The following is a 20,860-nucleotide window of genomic DNA, read 5'->3' on the forward strand; positions in this document are numbered from 1 at the left end:
TATTTAAACTGTTTCTCCACCCCGATGCTCTCCACTTCATCCTTGCTAATTGACCCATTTTTTAAATCTGCTAAAAATTGCCACTTCACTTTGTTTCTTGATCCATTCCATCTAAAGGGCCTTGCACTTCTCTTTTGATAATTAATCGCCAATCATGGCCCACCTCATGTTTTACTTTTGGAACATTATTTCATCAGGTACGTAATTGGTGCCTCCTAGAGGACCAATGTCTTACCATCCCACTGTGTGGTTGAGATCAGTGCTCTGCATAGATGTATAATTTACTGTTAACTTATTGGGTTGGCCAAAAAGTTCGTTCCGTTCTAAGTAAAAATAAAAGACACATTTTTCATTTGCACCAAGAACTTTATTGCACAACGGATTCACTAACCGAACGAACTTTTTGGCCAACCCGTACATTGACTTATTTGGTGACAACGTCCTGGTTTAGGCAACATGGCACGTCTCATCTGGGCTATAAACTGCAGTCTCCTAATTCATCTGCTTGACTCCAATTCATCCTTCATTTGCTGCCCAGGTTATTTTGTACATTTGAGATTGGTATCCATCACCTCAGAATAAAATCCTAACCTTTCGTATTTAACACTGTCCTCTATCACCTGGTTCTGGGCCATGCTTCTACACCCATCCCAGCCTTATCCTGCCAGGTACTCTGGTGATGCTGAATCATGGGCCCCCAATGGGTAGTATCAGGCTTTTGTTCAATGCTATTGTCTTAGGCTAGCATGTACTCCTTACTCCTCTAGTGATTCCTTTTTTTTTTTTAAGATGAAAAATTTTAATATACATATATCATTTACACAGACACATATATGTAATATGTATACAAGTACATAATGTGTATACACCCACATAATTAAGGAAATTAACCATAGTGTTTATAAAACGTATACAATAGAAAAACTACCATGTTCAACAGAGGAGAATTAATTATAATAAGCACATGTTACAGAACACTATACAGTTCTTAAAAATAATGGTCTTCAATAATAGAGAGTCTGGAAAACATTAAAGATATAGTTTTAGATTTTAAAAGCAGGTCACAGGAGAAGCTTTTTGGGGCTGTTATTGTTGCCTCAAGCAATTCCAAGCTACTCCTTGGATACAATGCCGAAATGTAGATCAACCTCATCTTCTGGCCATTGACAAAAACACAGCCTCCTCACTCTGCAACCCCACAAGGTAAGAATCACTGCCAGAAATGATCAAATAATGTGGCCCAACAAACTCTCTACCAAAGACCTGTTTCCTATAAAATTTTGGGTGATCATTTTAAATCACCACGTTGAAACTCATGTATGGCCTCTCTGGGCTCACACGACACATAATACACAATTCTAATTTTTTCAGTGGGACTGTATGAAATTACATTTTGAAATGCTTCTGAACTTAAAATATATGGAAAATGAAATATTATCAAAGTGAGTGGACTGTGGAGTCTAAGTGTACGAACTCCAACAAATGGGAACATTAAGTGATATTTATTTGCGGACGTACGTGGTTTCTAAACTTAAATCTATTTCAGCTTGTTCTACGCTAAAGAACATTGGAAAATACCACCTGAATAAAGTCTGTACTTTTAGCAGCCCTGAAATGGTCAGAACTCTTGCTTCTTGTTACTATAATCTGGCTTCTCCTTCTATTAAAGGTCAAAAGTGATAGAGAACAGGCTTAGTAAGAGGTATTTTTTTTGCTAAGAAAAAAGCTCTGCAGTTATTTTCAGATGTTTGAGGCCATGGGGCTTTTAAAACCTTGTCCTTAGTTCCTTGTGCATTGGTAGATACTTTCTGTTTCACCAACATTGAAGAGTTTTTAATATTCATGCATTCATTAACGCAGCTGGCATTGTGTGCCCGTCAAGGTGCTAGGTGTTGGGATCTGGCAGTGAGCAGAAAAAGACACGGAGTCCTTGAACTGTGACATCTGCAATCCAGGGGGAAAGATAGAATTATTAATTATCATACAAATTAATGAGAAGTCTATTAAGTGTGCTGCATTAGAGAAGCTGGTGCTATGAGAACATCTAAAAGGGGATCTGACCCAGGTAAGGAGGTCAGGGAAGTCTTCCCTGAGGAAGTAACGATTGCACCGATCTGTGAATGATGAGTAAGAGCTAAAATTGCATTCCATGCAGAGGGACTGTGATGCGCAAAGGTCCTATGGAACCAGCGGGCATGGCACCCACGGGGGGATAGAAGTAGGTCGGTGAGGCTGGCAGAGAGAGCTGGGGGACACGTGGTGGAGAATGGATGGAGTAGAGGAAGGGGTCAAGCCCATGCAGGTGTTAGACTGTATTACCGATGATGCCTTTATCCTGATTGTTTGGGAAACCTGTCAGGGGTTTATAAGCAACAGGAGACAAGATCAGGTTTCTGTGTTGAGAGGCTTCCTAGAGTTAAAAAGCAGGGAACACACTGGAGGGGAGAAAAGTGAGTGAGGGTAGGTGAGTTGAGACTGTTGCAGTTGCCCGGGCAGATGGTGGCACCTTTGATCAGGGTGGCGACAGAAAGCAGGCGGGAGAGAGACTTGAAGTAAAAATAGGACTTGGTGACAAGTTGGATACATGGCGTGACTCCTGGGTTTCTCTGTTGGCCAAAACCTTTCCAAATTGAGGCTTGTGCAGACCTGACATATTATTCTCCAAAGAAATCTCTTTCAGTGACCCTTCAGAATTTTTATTCTATTACTATTTATGGGGCACCTGTTATGTATTATTTTGGCTGCTGGTGACACAGGAGTAGACTAGTTCAAGTCTCTCATGGAGCTTGCGCCTGTTGGTCCCAGAAAGTGGGGTGAAGTGGAAGTTCAGTGCAAGCACCACGAAAACAGTTTAAACCAGGGGAGGTCAAGTTTTCTTCTGGCAAATCAGGATAAATGTTCTAAAAAGCGCTTTACACTTCCTAAAGCCCCTTACTACCTCACAGAAACCAGTGGGATAGACAGGAAGGTGTGAATTAAGGAGCCGGGGCAGATTAGGACTCCCAAGGTCACAAAGGTGTGAGAAATCAGTACATGGGCTCAGGTTTTCCAAGATGAGTGTTCGCCCTCCTCTTCAAAATGAAAACCATCATCAAGAAGGTTGAAAAAAAAAAGAAGGTTGAAAAAGCAGCCTGCTGCAGAAGAGTATTCCTTTTCTAAGTAGCTGGTTTGGAAAATAACAGATTCAAGGCCTCTCTCTCACCTAGGGAAAGAGCACACTTCTAGGTGAAGTCTAAGCCACAAAAGCGTGCTTCTTGCCTTCATCACTAGCTGCAGTAACATAACCAGATTCTTTTTTTAAAAAAAATATTTATTTGGCTACACCAGGTCTTAGTTGCGGTGCTCGAGATCTTCACTGCCGCGTACGGGATGTTTTAGTTGCGGCATGCAGCATCTAGTTCCCTGACCAGGGATCAAACCCTGGCCCCCTACATTGGGAGCATGGAGTCTTAACCCCTGGACCACCAGGGAAGTCCCCAGATTCTTTATTGGCCAAATGAAGGCTGGCAAATCAGGGAAATTCTGAGTTTGTACTGATCCATCACGGAAGTGAACAGTTTCAGGCATGAATCTTGGAAGCTCATAACATTACCCTGCGGGAGAACTTGGAACCAAGGGAAATAAAAAGGCCTCCTTTCCTCTTTATTTGGTTTCTTTCTTCATTTGAGCAGCTTAGTTATGTGAATAATTTTGGTGTTTTGTCTGTTACATCATTTTACTTCTCATATTTAGCAGATCTTCAATACTCATGAAAGGCTTTAAAGCCAATGTTCCCATATTTTCAATAACAAGCTTGATTTTTACAAGATTAATTAGAAAGGTTGATCTCAGGGTGGCTCTAAAGATGTGACCTGACCTCCTTTGACCTACGAAAGCATTAGAGACGGGAACAGATCTTCCCTGCAGCTGTAATTTCTCAGTTCCGAGGATTGTCAATTCTCACTAAACAGGCCCATCGACTGACACCTCTTCTTTACCAGAGAGGAGGTATTTCACCTTGTATCTGCCGTATTCAGCTACCAGAAAAACCCACCCCAACCCACATCTGGACCAAATATTCAATAACATTATTTATCAAAATAAATTTATTAGAAGTATTCAAAGACCACTTCAAAGTTTAGCTGCCATCAGGACAGTTTTGGCACTCGTAATGGACACTGTCGTTTTCTACACAACAGCACTCATTCTATTACACACACCGATTGACAATTCAAACAGACTGTTTTAGAGTTACGTGAGACACCAGTACTGATGATCTGTAGTCACAGGAACTTCAATACCCTTGCACATAGTAAACATGTGTTACCTAGTACTAGAGAAACTACAGCTAAACCACTATGTGGTAACCAGGACTGATTTAGGGAAAAATGTACAGCCAGCTCACTAAGGCCACATAACCCCAGACCTATTGATTGTAAATGCTTCTGGACCAATAGTGTTACATCGTTATCTCTGTCTCAAGCTCCCGCTTTTCCAGCGTGAGACGCGCCATGTTTAGACCACGCTCTCCCTGTGCTCCATCAGTTACGGAAGCTGTGTCCCAGTACCAGCTTCTCCTAGACGGCTACTGGCTTCCTGATTCACTACCCAACTCTGAATCAATAGTTCTGAGTGGTGTTTCCTGAACACCCAGGCTGAATTCAAGGTCAGTCTTTTTGGCAGGTGACAGCCTTTCCCCTTAGGAAAAAAATGAAATGTCCTCGTTTCTGGGCTCCCTTTTTCATCTCAGGTAGCATGGGGCTCTGTGGTGATCTGTGGCTTTTTGCACAAGTCTTGGTAGAATTCTGACTCCAAGAAACGGGGATAAGAGTTGTTCTCCATCAGGCTGTACACCCTTTTCTGGGCAGTTGTAAAGCAGCCACTTGTAGCCTCTTGGATGTTTTGGGCAATCAGAGTTTTGGTTTGAAAGTCTATGTTGATCTGAAATAAGACATCAAAAGGGGTTTATTCCATATTCTGAGTTAAGAGATTAATCTACTTAATATTTGAAAAAACAACAACAAACAAACTATCGTGTGTGAGGAGCTGCAGCAGCCAAGTCACTGAAGAAATGTAATTAACCTCCCCGAAAGCTAGAAGTGGGGGGAAAACGTTTACCCCACTTTAATCTGAGTGGGGGAAACGTTTACCCCATTTACCCCTTTTTAATTTGAGGTCTCTTCAATTCTTTCTGTTTCACTTTGGTGCTGAGAATGTTTAAAACATGCTAAAATGAGGAACTTTTTATCTCCCCTTACCTCTTTGGGAGCTTCTTTTTCTATGAAATCAGTATATATTTTCTTTGCTTTTGAGGACAGCTTTTGGGGTGACTTGGTTTTTTTGAAGTCTTCACAGGCCAGCCAGAATTCAATATTTTCTTCACAGAATTCAGATTTTAGAAAAGCCCTGAATGCAGCAAGACCATCTGGGGGTGGGGAGAAAGAAAGCATGCATACGGTGAACTGAGTGACCAAATAATCCCTTCTGTTTTTTCCTAGAACTCCCACTCCCCTGGCCCCATATTTTATTATTTCTAGATGATAGCAATTTTCTAGATTTCAGTCAACCTGCAATCCTCAGAATTTAGCTCTTTAAAGACTAAGATGGGGCTTCCCTGGTGGCGCAGTGGTTGCGCGTCCGCCTGCCGATGCAGGGGAACCGGGTTCGCGCCCCGGTCCGGGAGGATCCCGCGTGCTGCGGTGCGGCTGGGCCCGTGAGGCGTGGCCGCTGGGAGCGGCTGGGCCCGTGAGCCGTGGCCGCTGGGCCTGCGCGTCCGGAGCCTGTGCTCCGCAACGGGAGAGGCCACAGCAGAGGGAGGCCCGCATACCAAAAAAAAAAAAAAAAAGACTAAGATGCCAGTCAGCAAAACGCTTAAGTTGGCACACTACCATAAAAATATATAAATACTTAGCTTCGCTGTTACTGCAAATATTTATAGGGGAGGCATACGCTCTCTGGGAATGACGTCTCTTGAAAACACTGTTTGCAATGGAAAACCTGACTCAACCTTAACAAAAAGCAACTGCCATTACAGTTTTGGGATACTTTTTTTCCCACCTAGAGTGAAAAAGCCCTGCATTTCCCTGGTTAATCACTGGGAAATAAAGGAGAAGAATATGCCTCATGTCATGGGGATTGTAAAGTAAAATTCCCCTTGGGCAAGCTGCTCTTGCTGTGTGGACACAACCTTTCTAGACTCTCCTGATACTTGAAAGGGATCAAATTCAAGAGGTTAACTTACATTTACTGGCTAGCAGCTCATCAAATGCTTCTGACCACAGCTGTGCTTCCTCGGGAGAAGGCCTGCAAGAGAAGTTCTGCGTGTTAGCTCACGCATGTCAGAGGTTCCCTTTTCAGCTCAGCAGTGAGCTCATTCGCAAGTACAAGATTTTCAACTTACTTGGTGAAGGTTTGCTGTTTGCTTTTCTTGCCGGTTTTGGGCTTCCCAGGAGAGGAGGAATTTTGCAAGAAGTAGCTCAAACGGCTCTTCCAATCTTTTAATCTTAAAAAAAAAAAAAAAAAAAAAAAGAGAAAAGAAAAAGTATATTCACTTAGTGGCAACACTTGAAATCGCCAATGCAGCTGAAGGCATTTTTACCAAATAAAGTTGCCCCCTGTGGCTACAGACAAACCAAATAAGACAAAACAACTCTTCCTGTCAGTCTTACACCTTTAACACTTAAACCCAGCACCTATATACTAAACACACTAGTTTCATCCACTCATCTGAACATAATTACTAGTTTTAAAACTAAGGGTAGAACTACCTACAATTATAAGGTATTTTTATGAATCTAGTTTGCGTAATTCAAAAAGCAGATGTTATTTCTGGCCCACAGAAGGCAGCAGTTTTTCTGCAACGTTAATTACAATTCTGAGACACTTCACACTTGATGAAACCCACAGTGGAACTGCCCTGAACCAGCCCGTGCTCACTTCCCTTCTACCCTTCGAGCAGGCGGCTCTGGACCACCCTAGAAGCTGTGCATAATGAATGTATGTGTGCGAGATGGCCCGTCCTCCTCCCCCAACTACAAAACTCATTTTAAGAAGATGATGCAGAACAATTATTTGTTCCACAGTCCTGAGTGGGTGAGATCTGCTGTTCCATTTAAATAAAGAAAAGATTTTAAAAGAATATATTCGGAATCAGCAAAAAATATCTACATCGCAGCAGCCGTGTAAAGCTGATCAAAATTTACAATGCAACGTACGAATGCCGGGGACGCGCTTCGGCCGCAGGATTCCCTGAAGTCATTTTTGATGCAGGGGGACAAAAAGCCAACCAACATCTACCACCGCCTCTGCATCAAGAATTTTCTGCAGTTTCTAAACTCTACCCGAGAGTCCTTCGCTCACGTCACAAAATAAATACCTACCCACACAGGTTTAAACCTTACTTAACAAATTAACCTTTTCCACATTTTTTTTTTTTTTCCTGCAGAGGTGCACGCTACCCAGTTCCAAGCGCAAATATACCGCGTTTGCAGCCGCCCAGGACAGCTGGGTCCGCAGGGGTGGCGGGGGGGGAGAGAAGAAAACCTTACTCACAGGGTTCGCTTCATCTTTTCCCGCTTCTCCTCGCTCTTGGGGCCGGTGCCTGCGCTCTTATCCATGGGTCCGCAGTCGTGCTGGACAGCCACGAACATAGCACTTGGCATTATCCTTTCCCAACTGAGGCTACTGCTCCGGGTGGCGGGGCGGGCGCCGCCGTATTTATCAAAGGCGGAGGCTCGGGGGCGGGGCCTGACGACGCCACTCCCGCCTCCAGCGGACGCCGATTGGCCAGCTGCAGCCGGGCCCGGGGGCGAGGTCAGCGCCCGTCTGCGCAGTCACGGCTGCCAGCGAAGAGTCTGGAAGCGAGGGAGCTGCTGACGTCTGCGGCCGAGGCGCCGTGCGCAGTCGGGCCAAACGCGGCGACCGGCTCGGGCTGGTGTGGGAGCAGAGAAGTTTCCCGCCGAGTGGTCGCCAGACACCTCTGCCGAGTTGTGGCGGCCGGGCGGGGTCGCAGGGCTGTGGAGGCAGGGAGTCAGGTCGGCTGCAGGCCCGGCCGGGGCGCTCGCCCTCCCCCTCCCTTTCTCCATCCCCTCCCCTCCCCCACGCTCACGTGTTCCTGACCCCAAAGCGAGCGAAGATTGCCCAGCAGGTAAAGGTTGCTTGCTGGGAACCCGAATGCAATTACCTTATTTTGAATTAGGATGTGTTTCCCCCTTTTTGGAGCGCACGCCCTCTCCCCACGCCCCCTTTCTTGGTCTGCAAACTGAGGCCGTGGGGAGACCCTCATCTGTTCCTCTTTGCGACTTCGTTTAATTTGCGGAAGGAAACCACGAATGGGAGGAAAGGTGACGGTCCAGTGGCAGGTGATGTGACTGACGGCATTCTGCCTGGGCGTCTAGTAGCACGTTTGGGGATGAACGTTAGGGAAGGGACAGGAGAAAGTGCTTTCACTGGATGTGCAGTTTTGATCACCAGCAGGCACGTGGCTGCGTCTATCCGTGGGGTTGCAGACTATCCCCCAGGAGTCCTTGGCTGCCTGTCCTTGCAGAACAGAAAGAGAAATCCCAGACCTCCTTACGATGAGATAGAGGGAAACACCAAGACCTCGCAGCTGTCATACACCCGAATCAGTGTAAGAGTACAAGGATGCAAGATTTCCTCCTGAGTCGTTCGTAGTTGCCTTAGAATTTACCAGAACACTTAATTGGCAAAAAGGAGAGGTGGCGGTGGAGGGAGGGAGAAGTTAACAGTTTGCTTGAATAAGCTTAGTCTGTGAAGTCTTCAAAAATCATCTTGCTGTAGCACGAGTTAAACGGTTTGATTGGTAAGGACAAGTAGATAACCTCAACTCCAAAATGATTTGATATTAGATAACATGATTAGAACCGTACAGTGGAATATTCTAGTGGTTTTCCGTCAAGCGTCTAAGTAGACGGATTAACAGCAAGGTATTAGACTGCAAATATTCTCTCTGCTTTGCATTAGAACTGTTAAAAGAAAATGGGGGGCTTCCCTCGTGGCGCAGTGGTTGAGAGTCTGCCTGCCGATGCAGGGGACGCGGGTTCGTGCCCCGGTCCGGGAGGATCCCACATGCCGCGGAGCGGCTGGGCCCGTGAGCCATGGCCGCTGAGCCTGCGCGTCCGGAGCCTGTGCTCCTCAACGGGAGAGGCCACGACAGTGAGAGGCCCGCGTACCGGGAAAAAAAAAAAAAAAAAAAAAGAAAGAAAAAGAAAATGGGGACTAGTTTACCATCTTCTTGTGATGAGCTGCCAGTAGTTGGAGCTCCCAGTTTGACTTGGAGAGTAAAACCTGCAATTATTACTAAAGAGGACAGCCATGTACTCACTTATGGAAAGGAAAATCATTTAGATTTCAGTAATAAATACTTGAAAGCATGTTTGTGAAATGTAAGAATATAAATTTTCTCAAGCCTATGCTCTTCACCTGTGAAAGAACTTTGCATGTTTCCTACAGCTATTTTCACTTTCTGATGATTCAGTACTTATTTATTAAATATGTGTAATATGCAGACACTTGCTTTTTTTGCTTATTTAAACCTCAGTATGTTTTTCACTTAGAACCTCGGATGGTAGAATTCACTCATAGTGGAAAAGACAGGAGTTCTGACTCAGAGGCAGCAAGGAGAGAGAGCTGGGCTTGTGTCAGGATACGAGAGTCTCAGCTTCACCAGTAACTGCTAAGTAACTGCTGGGGCAGTTGCATCGCACCTCCCTGAGCATCAGTTTCTCATCTCTATTAAGAGTAATGAATGTGTTTTTCTTGCCAGCCTCACTGTATATTATGGGAATCTTTCGTGAAAGGCCTTTGCAAATTTTAAAGTACTGTACAAAAGTTTGTTTTTTCTTTAAAATGTGCGTGTGCGTGGAAGAAGGAAATATCTGCAAGTATAGCTATTCAAGGCAGAAAAATCATTAAAGGATTAATTCAGGGTTTATTAGGTTATAAATATGTAAGTACTAGTAAAATTCAAGATAACGTCACAGCTTTGTGGAGTATCAAGCTCGTAATAGATACTTAATAAATGTTCTCTGGGTAAAAAACAAATAAGAATATATGTAAACTGTTTAGGATTTGAACTGTTCAGAGATCTTCAAGCCAGGAAAGTTTAATCATCTCAATACATTCATGATAGTGAATGTATGTCGTGAATGTATATGTATATCCATGTAAGTAACTGGTTTAAATATGGACTATTCCAGATGTTTCTTGTAAGTTTTTAATATAACTATTTGTTTTTTTTTGCAAACCGTTTCCGATTGATAACTGCAGTTAAGGCAGGCAGACGTACATTTAAAGCGAAAAACTGCAGTGTTTGATGACTTCCCTTTTTTGCTGTTGTTTTGAGTGGCTTTTAGGTAAATGGGATTGCTTAATATGAAGATGACACATGCTTTCCATTCTGCTTTGGAGGAACAAACAATACAGTAGGATGTAAATACTGCACAGCAAAACCTCAGCTTGAGAGTGGCTAGATGAACTACACATACATTTCCCATGTTGAGTCTACCGTGCCCTCTACTGGAGAGGCTGTCTGCTGAGCGCGTTAGTGGTGGAAGCTTGCAGGGTGGTCCTTGAACTTTTTGTATCTAAAAAAATTTAAGTTACAGAAGAAGGCAAACAAAAAATACAAATTTTTAGTAACACCAAAAGGAGATTGCGGAAAGCAAAAGTGTCCCCTGCCGTACTTCTCTCTTCCGCATCCACTGTGTGCTTTTATTAATAAAAACTATTATTATTATCTGAAAATATTTATACATAATAACTTTCATACTTATGCTTTAGAAATTTAGGAAACAAGATATATGCTTTAAAAGAAAAGGATCATTCTGTGTGTTACTCTGTGCTTTACTTTTTTGGTCAGTAAGATATCTTAGTTCCTAAATTTGTAAAAGCTGTAAACCTGTTGCTTACCTCATGAAATCTTAAATTGGTGAGAAGTTTAAAAAAAGGAAAAAAAATTAGGAAATTAAGTGCCCTGTGTCAAACGGTGTGATGAGTAATTGGAAATAATGAAAACTTTTAGTATCCTAATTATTGAGTGTATTTGAGGAAGTGTGACACCTGTCTTGTCATTTTGTCTGTCTTTTTTGTCCTTTTTTCGTTTTGGTCTTATTCTCATTTAACTTTAATTGGTGGAATATTCTTTTAACAGATGGAACATATGACCCCGCAATGAATGAATTTATGACCCCACAGGATTATGTACTCTACTCTTCACTCCTAATATGGTCTGAGATTTAAAATTCATAATAGCTCTCTTTCTTAGAAAGGTAATTTTCATACCTAGGAGTTGTTAAGAGAGAAAGTGTTTTTGTCAGGAATGAATCAGAGTTTCAACCAAATACTTGACATGTATTATAGAGGAGTTAATGATTTTACTAGTCCTTGTATTGGTAATTTCAGTAAGAGCACTTCCATGGTTCTGCCTGAAATTCACCCATCGTATGAAGTATGTCATACTTCAAATGCAGGCAGGGTCTACTTAAATTTAATAATTCCCTCTTACTAAGTAAAGCACCTGGATTCTCTTTGGAAACCAACAACAGGAGCATCACAAATTTTTATTTTCTTCCTGAATAAAAATCCTAATATATATTGAAATACCTCTAGTAGGTTCCTGTAGTTAAAGAACACTTAGTATGAAGTCTAGGTTTGGGGGACCATTTCCAGTATCTGCCTCTTGCTGCTCTCTTCTGTGACAGTGGACCACATGGAATCTCAGGGGAGAGTAGGCGATTAGAAACACTTTCTGATGAAGTAAGTTACATAGATGGCATATTGCCCTGTTAACTGCAGGGATAAAACTAGGGGTTTCTTTCCTGGCATTTGTTCTCCTGGGATTTTAATTTCTGTGCACAGAATTTTGTCAAATCATGAAAATGTCAAGTGTCTGTTGATGACTGTTTCGAAATCTTGGGATATTGGCATCATAATACACAAGATTTCAAAGGTCTATATGATATCAGTTGCAGAGAATCTTTTTTTTTTTTAAGTGTGAAGAAGGGCTTCTTTTCATCTAGTAAATAAGGAATCCATTTGCACTGGTATTTCCAGCTTGCTGACTGTTCCTATGCAGGGAGTGTTAATTCATTTTAGACACTGGCTTTCAAAGGTCTTTGATCCATGGACTACTTCGCAAGAACCTAAAACCTCGTGGATTTTCTCTCCCAAACACGTTTTTAAACCAACAAAAACTCCCAAATCTTAACCGAATTAACTGATAAAAGAACAGTGCTTTCAAGGAGATACCAGTAGGCCCTGACCCAACTGCCTCATTATAAATGTTCAAGTCCTCAATGCCGAGCTCACATCCTCAGCTTCAAAAGACACAGTACTTTTGCCTTTATTTTCATAAATTATCCTTAGGAGAGCAGGATGGTTGGAGGGTTTGTCCATCATTGGGATACTTGCCTTTAGTTCCCAGTTCCTGGCATTGTTTTAGTTATGACCCCAGGCAAATTGCTTAGCCTTCTTGTGCCTAGGCTTCATATCTTCAGGGTAGAAGTAATTATAGCAGCCTTCCTTTGCGAGGAAGTGAAAAGAAAACATTGCGGGGACTGCATGAGTGTCTGGGTTGCCGATAGCTCTTAGTGTGCCCAGGCCCGGTGTTCAGCAGAACTTTGTAGTAGGACTACTTTCTTCCAGGTGACTCTTTTTCCCATTTTGTTGTTGCTTTCCTAGCACCCACTATTTGCTGCTCCTCTTAGGGTGGCAGGTGGAAGGGTTGAATCAGAAGGCCCTGAGTGTCTACCAGTCCAAGGAGCACCGGCACAAGTTCTGGCTTGCTTTGGCGTAGGACACACTGTGTTAAGGATGGGGGTGGCCGGGGGAGGGCTCTTCTGTCTGTGGTCCTGTCCCTGGGAGGATGCATCTGCTCTCCACCAGGCTCTAGGCCCTGGACTCTGTGCCATCACTGCCTGATGCCACTGCTTTCTGGGTGTCTGTTCATCCATTGGGTTCCTTTTTGCTCTTCCAGATGCCCCATTGGGAACATCAGGGATGTAAGGTTACTTTGTGAAATGTTTTAAGTTCTTCCTGAAAAATGTTTTGGAAATGGCTAGCTCTTCACATGCTGACATTTCCATCTGTTGATATGTTGAAAGAATTCTCCACTATCTTCACAGGGTGAATTCTCTCTACATTAGATAGGTGGTGAAAATTCATTTATTTTTCTTGGTGCAGTGGAGGAAGGACGTTAAGTTGCCTCTGGTGGTTCTCCCTGTTCCTTGCTAAGTACATTCCCCTCTCCCCCGGCCGCCCCCCTTTCTGATCACAGCGGAGCTTTCTTATTTGGAGACTTACAGACTTTCAGTGCTTCAGTTATTTTATCTCTTTCAGTTAATGCACTGTACATTTGGTTTCATAGTCTTCAAGAGTTTTTAAATACATTTTAAAATAAACCTAGCGAAGGTGAGCATAGTCACCTGGCCTAGCCAAGCCTAGATCAGCCGTGTTTAACCCAGCAGTGTGAGTCAGTTTCATCAAAACTGCTTTGAATTCATCTTACTAGAAGTCTTCATTTTCTGATATGTTTGTTTATATCTAGTTTCAAGGTTCTGCATCCATGTTGCCTTCTTCATGAACTGCAGACTGATCTCTCATCTTGAGTAATAATCTTTCTTAATCATTTAGAACTTGTTCCAGATGCAGTAGAATTTTAGGTTTATTTATTTATTTATTTATTGGCTGTGTTGGGTCTTCGTTGCTGTGTGCGGGCTTTCTCTAGTTGTGGGGAGCAGGGCCTACTCTTCGTTGCAGTGCGAGGGCTTCTTATTGCGGTGGCTTCTCTTGTTGCAGAGCACGGGCTCTAGGCGCTCGGGCTTCAGTAGTTGTGGCTTGCGGGCTCAGTAGTTGTGGCTCGCGGGCTCTAGAGCACAGGCTCAGTGGTTGTGGCGCACGGGCTTAGTTGCTCCGCGGCATGTGGGGTCTTCCCGGACCAGGGCTTGAACCCGTGTCCCCTGCGTTGGCAGGTGGATTCTTAACCACTGAGCCACCAGGGAAGCCCCCTAGGTTTGTTTTTTCAACTTTTTTTCTTTTTCTGATTAATAAGTTTGCTCTCTCTTCCTATCCGTTCTTTAGCTTCTTGTGAAAGCAGTTATATACTTCCCCAAAGATGGGAATTGTCATCTGAAGCATCTTTTTAGTGCTGTCTGAAGTTGTTCTTCGCTTTTCTGGTGCACTTTAAAGGCTGTTTTGCTTGTAGTTACTTATATTGGATGGATTTCGATGAATCTTTCAAAGACTGAATATTTCTTGACTGTCAACTTGTTCTAAATGCTTAGATTTCTCTTTGCTAAGTTCTTTTGTAAAGGTCTATATTTTAAGCCTAAGCAAGGAGTTGGAGATTTCCACCTCCTTATTACTGGCCTCCAGTTTTTCTATTGCTGATAGTTTGTTCTTGAGTCTGGCCTCCATTAAAGTTGGTTCACGTCCTTCAAATTCTTTTTGAATTAGGTTAAACTTGACAAAATTTTGATGTCTTTTCTCCAGAAGGGCAGGAACTTCAGTAGCTAGTTCTCTGTCTTTATTTGTGTAAGGTAGGCTTTTAATTATTAAAAATCTGACTGACTATAAATAACACCATGTCCCACAGTAATCCGTGGGCTCTAGGTCTAGTTTGATGTTCTCCAGCAGGGCGGACACTGGCTGGTACAGCGTGTCCAGAACCAGGGCAACACAGAGCACCGTGGCCGTGAGCAGACCCCCCAGGCTATGCTGAGCCGCTGCAGGTTGCTAGGACTCTGGTGGCCGCACAGAGTGTAGACAGCACCTGCGAGTGTGTGCCTGGAACCAGTCCTGTGTCTGGTGACTAGGGTAGACCTCAGTGCAGGGGAGGTAGAGGGGACAAGTACAATAAATTACTGGCTAATGCTTTTTTTTCTCTTGACGACCTTTTCATTCTGTGGCCCAGGAGGTCTTGTGTTACCCAAACAGGCCACGGAAAACTTCCTGCTCTCAGAGCCCCTCCACGTCAGGATGGCCTGGAAAGGATGGGGGAAAGGATGGGGGACAGATTATGGAGGACACTAGAGAGGCTTCAACTTCACCAATTTCCCCTTTGAAAAATAAGAAATAAATAATTGGAATTTTAAAAAGTTTTCACTCCTCAAGAATGTGCAGTCCAGCTGTGGCCAGAGAAAACATGACTTTTTCAAACTCTTGCATGTGGCGAAACGTTTGATGATACAGAAGCCCTTCAGGGTGCTTCCGTTCAGAATGATCATCTCTGGAGGTGTTAGATGCTGGATGCAGCTTTTCCTCACAGAAGTTGACCCTTAGGCCGTGGGAGTTCCAAGCTTTGTCTGGCTCACTTAACAGCTCAGTCTTTTTGGCGATGAGCCTGCAGGTTGGCTGGGAGTTCACTGGCTCTGGCTGGGCTGGGCATTTCACCTGCCTCGGCTGGGCTCACTTATATGGCCTGCAGCAGGCTAGAGATTGGTCAGTCAGGCTGGGTGAGGCTGGGTGGCTCTGCAGGTCTTGGCTGGATTTCTCATGTGTCTTGAGCTCAGCTGATACAGGCTGGTGTTGCTCAGGGCTTGGCTCTGCCCCTTGAACCTCTCATCCTTGTCTTGTGACCTGTAGTCAAACCTGGTCTATCCTTCCCTTGGTAATGGCAGAGCACAAAACAGCCAGTGTTTTGGCTGTGAGAGCAGTTATCCAATTTGCATCTTTAAAAGTTCACCCTGACTGTGAGATGTCGGCATTTCATTTGGTGGCCTTTTCTCTTCCTGAAGACATGATCCCGAGGGAGACTGTAGGTTTTCCGGAATTGGGATTTGGAGTAGGAGTTGGTATCGTCACCCATTTCTTCTCTTTCCGTGGCTTGGTTCACAGGTCACTGTGAAGTTGGGACGCGTGAGTTGGCAGAGATGAACGCTCACTGCAGTGGACACCAACCCAGAGGCGGCTAAACGAGCATTCCCGAAGTCCTGCGCTCAGCCGACCAGGTGAGGAGAAACTCCTCGCGGCACATACACTGTCCGATGGGAATAACGACGGCTCGGGTGTCCAAGACAGTGATTCAGCAGGACCAAACGCTAGGAACTGCAGGATTCCAGGGAAGCCTCTTCATATTCGCAGGTCTCCATTTTTCTCTCTCGGAAGAGCAGGAAATATGTGAGTAAACTCCATCTTTTGCATCTGGTGGGGCTCACGCTGGTGTGAAAAGGTCATCTTTGGCAGGACTGAGACAGTGTTTCTCCAGGAGTGCTAATTTTTTTTTAACATACTGTAGAGTTTTCTTGAAAGAATAAATCAACGTTTATGTCAGGGTGCAAGGACTTATGCTCTGAGTCACTCCTCCTGCTGTCTTTCCAAAAGGTGATAAGCCTTTAATTCATGTCCTGAAACACCCAGCTGCAGCTGAGAGCTATAGAATTTCAGTCAGCTCGTCAATTTGTTCTTTATCTTCTCTTTTCCACCTCTGGCGACCCTGGCGGTTCTGCCCCTGGGGGACATCATGACCCCGTGGGCTGGTGGGTGACTGTAGCGGACCCGGACCCGAGGCACTTCTGGAGGAAGGCGAGACTACCACCTGGGTGGAGCGTCCCCCTGTTCTTTTAAACATTAAATACTTAAGGTTTGTTTGTCATATAATATACAAACAGACCTTCTTAGCAGACTGTTTTTTTATTTTAAGGAGAGAAGAGCTTATGAACTTGATGAAAAGGTAAGAGTGTGTGTCAGTTGTTTGGGGGGAGGGTAGAGAAGTGGGCGGGTGATGGTGGCTATCAGATGTTAGAAAGCTTAGCAAAGAGAAAGTGAGTTTAAGCTGGTCAGGAGAACTTTCTCTGTGGGTCTCCCAGATCTAAGCCAGGGAATTTTTATAGGGATATCAAGTTGACTTTCTGTTTGGGAAGAGGGTTTTCTTTCTGCCTTCTTTGCAACATCTGCTTGTTTGTCCCTTAAATGCTGAAGTTCCTTAGATGTCTTCTGTTTTTGCTCTGCACATCATGCTTTGCAGTCACTCCCATAAACTCAGCTGTGGTCTGTGTGCTGATGAATGTCTATGCTCGTCTCTGTCCTCGTCTCAGACCTTTTTAGCTAATTGTCCATTAGCTTGATTCACCTAGGTGACTCATAGGCGGTTCAAGTGAACTTGTTGAAAACAGCAGTTCCCATCTTTGCACCTAAACCTGTTTCTTTGCCTTTGTTCTCTATCTCAGTTACCAAAGACAAATTGAGTTTATCTTTGAGTTCCACCCTCTCCCAGTCTCATATCAAGTTTATCCTGCCTATTAATTTTACTTCTTAAATGTATCTTGAGACTACAGACTTCTCTTTACTCCATTTCCACTTTCCTGATTATCTCTTCATCTCTCTTATGGATCCAGGCAAAACTTCTAATTGATCTCTCACCTGCTAATTGATCCTCTCTAATGAATGATCTGTTTTCAGGCAGCGTGATTCTACTAAAACACTTGTCTGGTCGTTATTGCTTGTCTGATTAAAACCGCGAATGGCTTGTCATTACCCTTAAGATAAGTTCCAGATTCCTTAAATTGTCCTACGAGATCCTTTCTGTCTGGCCCCTGAAAGCCTTACATTTATTACATGATCTTCCCTCACTGCTGCCTTGCTCTCTGTGCCCCTGCCTGCTGAGTGTTCTGTAGTTCCTTCCATGTGCTGTGCTTCCTCTTTCCTTCAGCCATTTGCTCATGCTCTTCTCTCTACTTGGACCTTTTTCCATTCTTTCCTTCCTTCTGTATGATTCATACTCTTCCAGGTATCGCTTAATGAACTTTCTTTGTGTACACCACCTACACGCTTTTCTTCCCTCCGCTGACATATCTGGACAAGGTGCTCCTCTTAAGTGCTGTCATAGCACCTGTTAATTTATTTACCACAATGAATTGTAATTGCCTGGTTTCTTGTCACTATTCCTCACTAGACAATTTCTCTTTCTCCTCCCCCTTCTCTCTCCCTCCCCCTCCTTCTTCTTCTCCTTCTTTTTAAAAATTATTATATCCTGGAACATAGAGAAACCTCAGTAAATATTTGCTGAGGGAATGGATGGGTGGACATATGAATGAGTGAATGAGTGAATGAATGCATGCATGGTAACTTTTCCAGGGCGTTTGACATCTGTTACCAGTGTGACTTGTGCCAGAGGTTCATATGTTCTCCATATCTGTAATTCAATTCCTGTTGTAACCTTATAAACTTCCCATGCTAACATTGAACTTTGCAGTGTTTGGAAGTTTTCTGTTCTTTCTGTTGGTATTTTTTCTGTGTGCAATTTATGAAATAATCTATTTGTTGGTTTTCTTAAAAATCTGACTTTTACCTATTGTAAATAGGTTTACAGGTTTAGAGGCTATTTATTTAAAACATTATGAACGTGTGAAAAATCTCACATTTCCTGTAATAAAAATGTTTAAAAAAATAACCCCACAGGATTAAAAAGGTCACATGGTATTATCATTTGTTTTCCTTTCATTGTCTCTTACCATATATATTTGAATGAAGCCATATAGATGTGTATGTGTGTGTGTGTGTGTATATTTGTCTAGTTAGACAATTTAATAGTAAATTAGATCTAATATAAAAGTAGCTTGTTTCTTGTTTTTAGGAATTTCCAGTTTGGACCATTATGTAATAGGTTGCCTCTTTTTTGCTTCTGTCAGACAAATGGACTGAGGCCTAATGCATTGTAGATTTTAGAAAACAGAACATTACCTAATGGTTTTAAAACTTTCATAATGATAGAAAATAATTTCCTTTATACTTTCACTGCTTTTAAACTCTGAATTTCTGTTTGTATATAAGCAGTATTGCATTATTTGGATTGTAATGTTCAATTTATTATAACATTATAGTATATAATATGTACAATTATCAGTTTAGATAATTTTCTTAGGTTCAGGAAGAGGAGAATAAACAAGAAAGCCTTATTAAGAGTATGATCAATTGGGTAGCACTTCAAAGAGTTCACAAAATTTTCTGGATTTCTGCTTTGAGGTCTTGTCTTGAGCCTGTGCAATTACCTCCTCTTCTTCCCCACAATCCACTGAAATGGGAAGAAATTAAAAAGAGAGAGAAGAAAAGAAAAGAGGAAACTTTGTAGGACTGCTGTAAAAGAGGAAAATGTACCATTGACGTATAAGAAATATGGAACTTGGGGAATATGTGAAACAGAGAGGACCAGATGGAAGCAAAAACCTATCAGACTTGAATAGGTAAGTTGGTGCCTCTTGAGAAGTAAGTGGACAGCGTCCTCAATGTAACCTGAAAAAGTTTCCTTTTTGGAGCAACAGGTTTGAACAAGGGTGTGCTATAGGGGTCATGGGTGAGGGGGATATTACATTATTTTAGAAGGTATACCAGTGATCCACATGCTGTGTTTCCCTGGGTTTTGTTTTATATGGAGAGTGTACAAGATGAAGAGCTCATAGGCCAAGGAGGAAATAAAAATAAAAGTCAAAGGCTATTTAGAAATTATTAAAATGGGGCAGTCATCTACGAAAAGCTGTGGAATGTGGTCAAAGCCATACACAGAAAATAACTTGTCTTAATTTCTTTTAAATTTGAAGTATAGTTGATTTACAATCAACTTTTACATTAGTTTCAGGTATACAACATAGTGATTCAGTATTTTTATAGATAATACTCATATGAAGTTATTATGAAATATTGGCTGTATTCCCTGTGGTGCACATTACATCCTTGTATCTAATTTTATACCTAGTAGTTTGTACCTCTTAATCCCCTTCACCTGTCTTGCCCCATTCCTCTTCCCTCTCCCCATTGGTAACCAGTTTGTTCTCTGTATCTGTGAGTCTGTTTCTGTTTTGTTATATTCATTCGTTTGTTTTATTTTTTAGATTCCACATATAGTAGAAGAAAGACTGAAGATAAATGAACCCATCCATGTTTGTCACTCAGTGGTTATTTGAGTGCAGTGTTGAGAAGGCGTGTGAAGGTGAGTCTGTACTGAATGGGGAGCACTGCTGTTAGTGAGTAGTGCCTTCAGGGTTCAACGGATTTTTCAGATGAGCTGAATAAAACTGCTAAGGGTCTGATAATTCCTATATCGCTCCAAAGCACAGAATGACAGGAAGTTTCCCCAGTAATTTTTTTGAGGCAGGCATAATTCTGGTCCCCAAATCTGCTGAAGAAAGCACTCAAAAGAAAAGTAAAGAAAAAATTCAGTTATAAAGATGTAGATACCTTAAATAAAATATTTTATCTATTTCCACTGTAAACAGTTTCAAGTAAGCAGAAACACTGTGCACAGTGAAATATAGAATTCATGGCACCTACAAGTGATAAAAGAAGCTCCTCTGCAGAAATTGAAGAATTTATATCGTAATTCCCAGATGAGGTGGTGAATAATATCCGCCCGGCTTTGCTGCCTGGGGCAGTTCACAGGGGGGGCGTCCCCAGGGCGTGGGAGGAATCACTAGCACCCACACCAGGAGTCGGAGAACTAGTTGAAAGCTCAAGCACAAAGTCCACCACCTGCTTTCGAAGGTCAAACTTATATTTGGTATTGGTTGAGTTTGTTATCTGTATGTCTGTCTTATCAAGAGAAAAGAACTGTAATGATTCACCTTTGTTGCCATCTAGTACAGACATTTCCATAAAGCAAGCGCTAAGAAAATCCTTGTTAATTGAATCTAATCACAGGAGCTGTGGAATAGTGGGACACTCACGGGTCTTGGAGACAGGGACTCGGTTTCATTCAAGCCAGGCTGCTAGTGGGTATCTGCTTTTGTCATGTTGCTTCCCTCATGACTCGGCTGGGACACCCCCTCTGGGGAGCCTCCTCGAGGCCCCCACGTCCTGAGCGAGCTCACTTGTGTGCTGCCACGGCCCCGTGCTTCCCTCTTCTGGGGCGGTTCGCTTCTCCTGCGTTTCCTCT

General features: G+C 42.9%; 1 protein-coding gene and 1 long non-coding RNA gene across 16 annotated transcripts in view; one reads left to right on the plus strand and one right to left on the minus strand.

Annotated features, from left to right (window-relative positions):
- Positions 1 to 374: 374 nt before the first annotated feature.
- Positions 375 to 7,665, minus strand: RGS2 (regulator of G protein signaling 2). Of its 2 annotated transcripts, none has more exons than XM_024130744.2 (5): positions 7,531 to 7,665; positions 6,380 to 6,481; positions 6,221 to 6,282; positions 5,238 to 5,404; positions 375 to 1,944 (listed from the first exon to the last, which is right to left on the minus strand). In XM_024130744.2, exons 1-5 carry the CDS (start codon positions 7,638 to 7,640, stop codon positions 1,852 to 1,854), a joined length of 534 nt encoding a protein of 177 aa, XP_023986512.1. In that variant the 5' UTR covers positions 7,641 to 7,665; the 3' UTR covers positions 375 to 1,851. The 2 variants fall into 2 exon arrangements, with proteins under 2 accessions (XP_023986512.1, XP_023986511.1); XM_024130743.3 differs by lacking the exon at positions 375 to 1,944 and adding an exon at positions 4,068 to 4,920.
- Positions 7,666 to 7,825: 160 nt separating this feature from the next.
- The window catches only part of LOC112066691 (uncharacterized), a 330,402-nt gene continuing 317,367 nt past the window's right edge, over positions 7,826 to 20,860 (plus strand). For 12 of the 14 annotated variants that reach the window (XR_003679301.1, XR_008617015.1, XR_008617011.1 and 9 more), the window contains exons 1-5: positions 7,826 to 8,125; positions 15,832 to 16,113; positions 16,637 to 16,666; positions 18,958 to 19,175; positions 19,821 to 19,918. This is a non-coding gene — a long non-coding RNA (uncharacterized lncRNA). The remainder of the gene's footprint in view (positions 8,126 to 15,831; positions 16,114 to 16,636; positions 16,667 to 18,957; positions 19,176 to 19,820; positions 19,919 to 20,860) is intronic. The other 2 variants (XR_008617017.1, XR_008617018.1) reach the window with 2 other exon arrangements.

Source organism: Physeter macrocephalus, chromosome 4, assembly GCF_002837175.3.
Source record: "Physeter macrocephalus isolate SW-GA chromosome 4, ASM283717v5, whole genome shotgun sequence".
Lineage (NCBI taxonomy): Eukaryota > Metazoa > Chordata > Mammalia > Artiodactyla > Physeteridae > Physeter > Physeter macrocephalus.

Coding starts and splice junctions, on each gene's coding strand:
- RGS2 (XM_024130743.3), bottom strand. CDS start 7,640: ATGCCAAGTGCTATGTTCGTGGCTGTCCAGCACGACTGCGGACCCATG. Junction 6,482..7,530: donor GAAAAGATGAAGCGAACCCT/GTGAGTAAGGTT, acceptor TTTTTTTTTAAG/ATTAAAAGATTGGAAGAGCC. Junction 6,283..6,379: donor AAACAGCAAACCTTCACCAA/GTAAGTTGAAAA, acceptor CTTCTCTTGCAG/GCCTTCTCCCGAGGAAGCAC.